Source organism: Cryptomeria japonica, chromosome 9 (genome assembly GCF_030272615.1).
Source record: "Cryptomeria japonica chromosome 9, Sugi_1.0, whole genome shotgun sequence".
Taxonomy (NCBI): domain Eukaryota; kingdom Viridiplantae; phylum Streptophyta; class Pinopsida; order Cupressales; family Cupressaceae; genus Cryptomeria; species Cryptomeria japonica.
Window position 1 is genome coordinate 731,154,739 of NC_081413.1, and position 8,583 is coordinate 731,163,321.

The 8,583-nt window shown below is 35.5% G+C and overlaps 1 protein-coding gene across 2 annotated transcripts in view; it reads right to left on the reverse strand.

The window, feature by feature from the left end:
• LOC131038655 (ankyrin repeat domain-containing protein 2B) overlaps positions 1 to 8,092 on the reverse strand; it is a 66,167-nt gene extending 58,075 nt beyond the window's left edge. Inside the window, exon 1 of one of the 2 annotated variants that reach the window (XM_057971150.2) lies at positions 7,906 to 8,092. In XM_057971150.2, coding sequence (XP_057827133.1) covers positions 7,906 to 7,921 — 16 coding nt within the window. In that variant the 5' untranslated portion in view covers positions 7,922 to 8,092. Of the gene's footprint in view, positions 1 to 6,619; positions 6,639 to 7,905 lie in introns of those variants that run through there. The other variant, XM_057971151.2, reaches the window with a different exon arrangement.
• Between the last annotated feature and the right edge of the window lie 491 nt (positions 8,093 to 8,583).

Here is an 8,583-nt window from a genome sequence, read left to right on the forward strand (position 1 = left end):
TACACAATGTAAGTTACAACCAATGTAACTTCATCCCTCATCCATAATGCAGCCCAGTAAGCCTAATTGTTATGTAGATGCAACTGTTTTCACCCTGGTGACATTATACCCAGGAGATCTAGGACTGTTATCTTAGCTAAATGAATTATCTATTTCATGATGAAGTTCCGCATATGCAATGGATCTATTTCTGGTTGGGATGGTCCGATCCAACAGTCCCGCATGCCAGACATTTTGTTTATATGCTCTCGACAAATAATATAATATAATCTTTTCTTCTTGTTGAGGAAAAGAAAACTTACTGATGGTAGAGAAAAAACTTATAGAATAAAGTCTAGAATGTAAAGTTACTTCTTCTATATGTGAAAGAAGACAAATAGAAAATGTTGGGAAGTGACTTTATATAAGTTATTTAGCCTTGTGTAGAATACCTTTTCATAGATGTTCATGGATTTCGTTTGTAAAAGACTTCAGTTCTTATCAAAATGCAGTGTTTATACTGCACTATGAATTTCTTAGTCTGGAGTAGATCTCAAAGTGTTCCAGATAAGGGTTTTTATCTTATTTGCTATTTGAAATTACATTTTAATAAAAATGAATGTTCTATTTTGAGGGTTTTCTATATATTTGAATTCAATGTTTTCTTCTTCTGTACCAATTAGCATATACATCCTTATTGATTTAGATTTCAAATTTTCAGTTCCCATATCAGATTTTGAGATTCCAACTGTTAAAATTTTCAGTTAGCAAATTTTCTGGTTTGGAATATAAAGGTGATATTGTGTATAATTCCTTCCTGTTGCAGCCTTGAGATGTGGATCTCAGCATCATTCCTCAACTATGTATCAAGGGATGCATAGGTCATGCTTGTGCTTCCTGCTTTGGATGTTGATTGATGTTTCAGCTTCACCATTTTCATTATGGCTTATATTCTTGCTCTGTTGGTGTGCTGAACCACCTGCATGTTTTGAGATGCGGTTCCTCGACATGATGATCATCAGTGTTATGTATGCATATGTAATGCTTATATGCTTGGTGCACCATAGTGTTTCAGTTCATAGGGATGTGTATTATTATTTATGCAGTGATTAAATGTGATCATGCTTATATGATGTTTCGATGCATTGCATTACATGTTTATGATGCTGTACCCTGTTGAGTTGATCATGTTGAAGCTATGCTTCAGCTATGTATATTGAGTAGGTATGCTTGACAATTGTGTTGAGTGGTTACAATGACATGGTTATTTCTCCACCTGGCTACATAAGTCTGAGTTATTCCCCAATGGTGGTTATTTTGGCAATGCAACATTGGGCCTTTTACTTGGTATACCCAATCATACTCGATTAAAGTACAGGATGTGTCATGAATTACTTGTGTTAATCCAGATCTGAATTGGAGGCAATTTTGAGTTCCATCTATGTTGTGAGTTACCGGTAAATGCTTGTTTAATTTAATGATTTGATTTCCTCATTTTTCGTAAATGAAAATTTAAGATTTAAATACTTGCCTTATGTGGTCTAGCAAACTAATTTCTGTGCTTTGCAAAAGAGGAAAATAAAAATAAAATCTAGATTTAATATTTTCAAAAAATCCCTTGGGTTGGGAATGCATGTTTATATTTGATTTAATTGTTGGGTAAAATATTTCACAAATGAATTATTATTGCACGCCTTATTTTTGCTCAAAATTGCATTTTAGAAAAGAATGGAAAAAAATGAACAAAAGAAAATTAGAAAATTGAAAAATAGAAATGGCAAAGGTTAAAAGGAAAAATAGAAAGTATTTTTATTCGTTCATTCATTTTTGGAAGGAAAAATGCTCTACAAAACCCTCTCAAAAAATTGAATTCTTGGTGGATTGTCCTCAAATTTGAATTGTAAAAGATTGGATTGGACTAGGTTGGAAAGGCAAGAAGATTGCTTGGTGTGTGTGTGCTCTCAGCTCCTTTGATTTAGGGGAATTTCCATGATTCCCTCATTTTAGTGTGTTTGTAATTAAGGTAAGTTTTCTTTCTCCTCTTTGTTTCTTGAGCTCTTTTGCTTATTGGATGCCATGCTTACCTTAAGGGAGAATAGGACTTCCCTTTTAGAATGAAATTTGAATCATTTAATGCAGTTATAAAATTATTTAAAATTTGGAAAAAATGCCATTTTGTGCCCTCACCATGCCAAAATTTTAGAAATGCTTGAAATTTGAATTTTATCACTTGAATTAGGTATTGTTCATATTTGAACCAAGAGGACACTTTTCATTTCTAGAAATTTTGAAATTTAAAATTTGAGAAAATTTTACTACCATTAATGGAGTCTTCATAAAATTTCTAGTTTTTGCATGTTATATATTTTGGAAAATTTTGAATTTTAAAAGTATTTTTAAATGTTTTGGAATGGGAGAAAAGATGATTCCCCCATGGATTTTCGTAAGGATTGTGTCGAGATCATGTTACCAATTTTGTGAGGCAATATTTATGCATATTTTTCAGTGCCATACTCTTTTACGTTGAATCGTGATGAACCTAGGATGAAGGTACTAGAGAGTTGTAGTCGAGTGGCTCCTAATGTTTTTTGGGGCACAAAGGGGCCCAAGGATATCTCATGTGGGACATTTCTTAATAAATGATAACTAATGACATTGGGGAAATAAAATTAACTAAGATAAGGATTCCTATGGCATATTCAAAACACTAGTACAGACTCGGTATGAGCATAGAAGGCATACTAATCTAGGAGCGTTGAGACTTACAAGTTGGGTTCCTCACAAAGCGAATTGATCATACCCAACTTTGCTTAGCCATCCCTTTGAGCTTTGTGATGACACTCCTTGCCTCCACTCAAGCATATTATCATTATGCCTTGGTGTATGTGCCTATGAGTGTTTTTTGTTGTGGCATTGGTGATTGTGCCTAAAGATGATTTCATGTTTGCTCCATTGGTGATTGTACCCAATGTGAGTGCCTTGTTTATTGCATTGGTATTTGTGCCCAATGAGGGCTTGTGTTTGATCCATCATGTGATGTTGATTAACTCTGCTTTGCATGTATGATATGTATGGTGTGCATAAGATTCTTCTCCCAATGTGTTCAATGTGAGTGTGTGCTTATGGCCCATGTGACTATCTCCTGGCATGATGGCAATGGACCTAAGGGTACCACGTGGTTGGGTGGCATGGAAACCACCATTTGGGTTCCAAGTTCTTTGGATGAGATCCAAGATCAAGAGCAGTTGGTAAAGAAGCGTTTTCATTTCATTTATTCCATTATTGTAATAATATTTAAGTGCATGTTGAAGAGCATTTGAGTCCCTATATTATTTTTGTAATGATATCATTGGACCTCCCTCGTGGATGGATTGTAAATGGACCGCATAAGTGATGTAGATGTTGTTGGTGTTGGAAATAAGCCACACCCGGACCGACGATGGACTGGTCCAAGAGGGGCCAGTAGCTCAGTGGTAGAGCACTCCAGCAGCGTATGGAAGGTCCTAGGTTCGAGTCCTAGCTGGTTCATGTCTCAACATGGTATCAGAGCCAGGTCCAGTCTAGGAGCCCCAAGCACACGAGAGGTGTGGCTTAAGGGGGGGTGTTGGTGTTGGAAATAAGCCACACCCGGACCGACGATGGACTGGTCCAAGAGGGACCAGTAGCTCAGTGGTAGAGCACTCCAGCAGCGTATGGAAGGTCCTAGGTTCGAGTCCTAGCTGGTCCATGTCTCAACAGATGCTATAATTTATTTTGCATGATTCGATGTTGGAGTTGAACATGGCATGTTATTGGTATGCTTTCTCATTTTATTGCAATGTTGGTTAAAATGAACATAGAAAAAAATTGGTTTTGTGATTAAAATGTATCTTGTGTAGTTTAGAAACTATGCAATTGATGATTGAAAACTCTAGGAATCTTCTGGTGTTTTGTGTGCTAGTGTATCATAGAGAACCACCTCGTCGAGGAGCTGTTTAGGGTCCTCTGAGTAGTCCTAGCAGGGTTGGGAAGTATAGAACACCTTTCCCTTCACCCCTTATGTTATTTTAAATTTTAACAACATTATAAGTCTTGTTTAAAGGATTTCCTAAATATATAGTTGTTGTTCTTCTGGTTTTCCCAATAATCTAAGTCTCTTTCAAATTTTAGCTTTCACATTTTAAATTCAAAGTACCAACTTTACGATTTTAATCATGCATTTTGATTATGCTAGCAGATCTCTAGTCGAGAACATAACATATTGAGTATTGCTTAGAGAAGTTTCAGGTAAAACAAAACATTACCTAAGCTTCTCACATTGAAAGAGAATCTGGATTATAATGAAAAATTAAACTTATCTGACACAACCTCATAATTAGTTTTTCATTTTCAAAATTAATATTCTAAAAGACTTGCCTGGCTCATTTTACCTCATTTTCACTACCCAAAATAGCTTCCTTGTACATGTCTAAATGTACGGATGCTGCAAATTTCCACAGGTACCCAATATGCTTATAGGGACAAATGGAAATGCAAAGATGATCAGCACAAACTTTCATAGGAAGTATTTAAACAGAAGATAAATATTATTTTTTCATATTGTGACTACTTGTCCTATGATTTTAACCAAAACCTAAGTATGAAGCCATACAATACTACAATCTTGCCTTTCTAACTTAAACCTCGAAGGCATGTGATTAGTATATGGAACAAAACGGAAGAAGTGAGCAAATATAAAAGAATGAATTATCTCATGGAAGTTTAGAATCTCAGCAGATGTACTAGTTCCCATCATCCTGTGATTTATGTTTCCTACAAACAGGGCAGCAATAGATTACTGGGTGCAACACTCTGAAATGTGTTTTATATTTTCATAACTGAATCAAAAACCATAATACATTCTACTTTGTGGGGAATTAAGGCAAGAATCATTTCTTGATGTCATAAAGCTAGGAGAACTAGGGATTCTCAAGGAAACCCTATCCAGGTGTGGTAATTCCATATCTGGATTCATTTTTGGATTGCCTGTGAAAAGACATGAGGAATCCATTTTTAGTTTGGTACAAAAAATGGTATAATTAGGCCTCAAATTTGCCTTTGAACATTTCCTAGGTTTAGCAAGAGGATACCCAGAAGTTGATCACATGGCAGACCTATTGCAGGCCTTAGGGCAGGCTAAATGGGTGATCATCTAGGAAAACCAATAGTGACTACCACACACAGACAGTAATTTGGTCCAGGTTTTTATTAAAACCCTGCACACGCCCTAGTGAGTTGTGTACACAAATGTAGCCCACTTGGTTGCACAATTAACTTGAAGGTGCTCTACCAAGGGAGGTAAGGGGAGGTGAACTTCCACCTGAATTCCACTTGGATTTCAATTATATGATTTCAACAATGGTTTCAATGTCAGTTGTCTGTAGTTCAAGTGATGTTTGTGGTTTGGCATATGGTTTCACTTGAGAATTGGCAGTTAGTAATTTTTTTTCCTATCTATACAATTTATCCAGTCAACATTTTCAACAAATTAGTGAAGTTGATGTGGCAATGCCAGATCAAAAGAACAATTTAGACAACAGACAGGAGATTTCACATTTAATGGATCAAGAATGACAAGAAATGAACTTAGGTGATTTCCTGCCAAGTTTCATGATTTTGAATTTTGTGTAGATATTTAAATCCGTGTCGAGAGAAATTTGCAATAAGGCATCTGAAATTCAAACGGTCATATCTTCATCATATCAATCAGATTGTGTCTATTTTCAAATCTCTTTGCAGTAACGTGATTTCCATTAGAATGTAGAGGCCTCTTTAGTTGTACAGATTCAGCCAAAGATGGATATGATTTTCATTGGATTTTTGTTACGGCTTAAAGTATTTGGCTCCCCATAATTGATGGGCCTTCTACTGCATTTGATGGATGGCAGGCCTAATGTGTCAGTACCATCCCATGGAGCCTTAACATTATTGTGTTGATTTCATCTTTGCTTTCAAGAGTTGATTCAAATAGGATCGACTTTAGTTTCTCCATGATGGTTGTGGTATGGGATTGCTGATTTGGTGATGATTTTCAGGTTTGTAAGGCTCAACTAGAAATCTGTGGCAGATCCTTGATGCTTAGCATCAACTCTTACACTATAGGTGATTTTTTTAATATCATAAGTGTATTTTTCTTAATGGTGGCAATCTTCTGTAGAACAACAAAGTCCAGGCATGGGACTCATGCCTGAACTACATAATTCTGCAAGCCAAGCACAAAGATGTATGAGGGCTACCTCAGATCTGATCTAGTCCAATCAGATTCTTGGCAAGTTTTATAACCATGATATATTTTATATACCATATAGATAGCATGACAACAATACAGATTTACTCACATGGGTACTAAAGCTTCTGTAAATATTCCCAAAAAATGAATAGAGAGACATCATGAGTGATTTTTTTTAAGTTGGTGAGACCCGTAGCTTAAACACAAGCCTATGCTTATTTGAACACCTGAGCTCAAAGATCCTCATAAGAAAATTCCCCAGCAGGGAATATAAACTGGTCAATGGAGCTAGGCAGTCTTGCTTACGTCAAGATTAGGACCTGATTGAAAGGGAAAATGACCCATCCCAGCTATCAGTAAAATGAAAATCTCAAATGTATTATCTCTGCATACCTGGCAAGAGGTTTTTCTCTGCCTGTTCGACTTTTTTCTACAAATGAAGGCAAGCATTAGATAGAGTTTGTGGCGCCAGAGAACAAGAAGCTGACTGTTGTTCAAATCCTCTGTAAAACTCTCCTGACTAAATACAAACTCATGAATCAGATGAAAGTGTTACCTGTAGTCTTGCATATAAAATATGGCATTCCCAATCCTATGGTAAATTTGTCAACTAAACTCAACAGATTACACAGTCTTTTCTGCCCTAGCATTACATGCATCCCATAAAGAAACAAATTTGTCCCAAGTGAACGGAATCAGAAAGGATTCGTGACTGTTGGCCCAAAAAACCACAGACCAATATATTACGAGGGAAAAAAGCACAAATTAACAATGGCAAAGAGCTCTCCTGAGCCTTTCCAGATCTGACCCACGACAAACAAACATGAAGCCCCCACGTTTATATGTATTCCATTGGATTCCGAACAACTGTTAAACCCATCATCATTTGCTCAGATCGATGAAAACTCCTATAATCATTTGGATTATCTATGGTACACGCTTTTTGCCACTTAATGCAATTAAGCTCATTTCAGTTAATAGACAGTTAAGCCATCAACAAACCCATGCCCCGCCAGTAGCCCAAAAAATGCCTAATATAAATTTTAAAATGGGTAATATAAACGAAAAAAAAAAATCAGTTTATCCAATTGAGCTTGTTTTTATTAATAACCAATTGAGTTAAAAGCAGAACTTGCCCTAGTTGTAGACTCTGAAATGGCTAAAATCATTTAAGCAATAAAATGTATTTTTTCTCCATTTAATCCAACCAAGCATGTCTTCGTTAATACCAATATAAGAGAGAAAAAGGCCACTGGCCCTGTTATATATCCTAGAAGGCCTAATCTAGAAATATTATCAACAGTATGCATATTTCCTTGAATTAAGCTTGTCTCTGCTAAAACCCAATAAGTCTATTAACAGGCTATTACCCAAGCTAAAACCCGAACGGACTGATACAAAAAAGTTATCAGTGGGCATATAATTTGTAATCCATTTAAGCGAATTAAGCTTGTTTTTGTTAAAACCCGATTATGCAATAGCAGGCGCTTCTCCTACTCAGACACCCTAAAATGAGCAATTGAAAACAAAAATCAATAATTCAAATATTGTTTTGCCATTGCATGCAATTAAGCTTGTTTCTGTTCATATCCAGATGAGCTATTAGCCGTATACAGCCTAGAATGCTTTTTAAAAATTTAACAAATTAAAAGAAAAAGCAACTAAAAGACATTTCGTACCTCCTGAGGAGGCCATAATGATTGCCAAGAAAAACAAGCTGCCACCAACCCTCTGAGAATATTTGTTTTCAGGATGTTTATATTGTTTAAAAAAAATACAAATTGAAAATACTCTGCCCTCTACAATAACATCATCATTTGGCCACGTTATGGTTTTATCGGCTCCTCAAAATCTGTTTTAGTTTCAGTTGATGTTTAAATCATTTAAATCTCCTATGATGGGTAGAGGTCCACATGGCACCTTATCAAAATGCAAGTGCTTCAATTTCATTGGTTGCTGCCATTTTCTTCCAAGGTCTCTATGCTGTTTAAGTTCGGGACCAGACTGTATTGCACGTGTCCATGTTAAATGGTATATACTTTGAAACAAAAGAAAAATGCTTGCTTCCCTCTTAAAATATCTAAGCAAATAATCAATATCAGTAATTGTCTAATATAAATGTACATAAAAAATTTAAACAAATTGATGTAATAATGTAATAATAAATGACTTGTCAATCTATAGAAAAATTATTATAAATCTAGTTTTTATAAGTATTTAAGTATTTATACAAATTTACTTGATGTTTGTAATCTTTATCCACATAAAAATTTGGTTGTGTAGTTGAGTCATTCTCTCCTAGATCAAACTCCTAGGATGTTGAGTCAATGACTTTTAAAAATGATTAAGAATAGTAG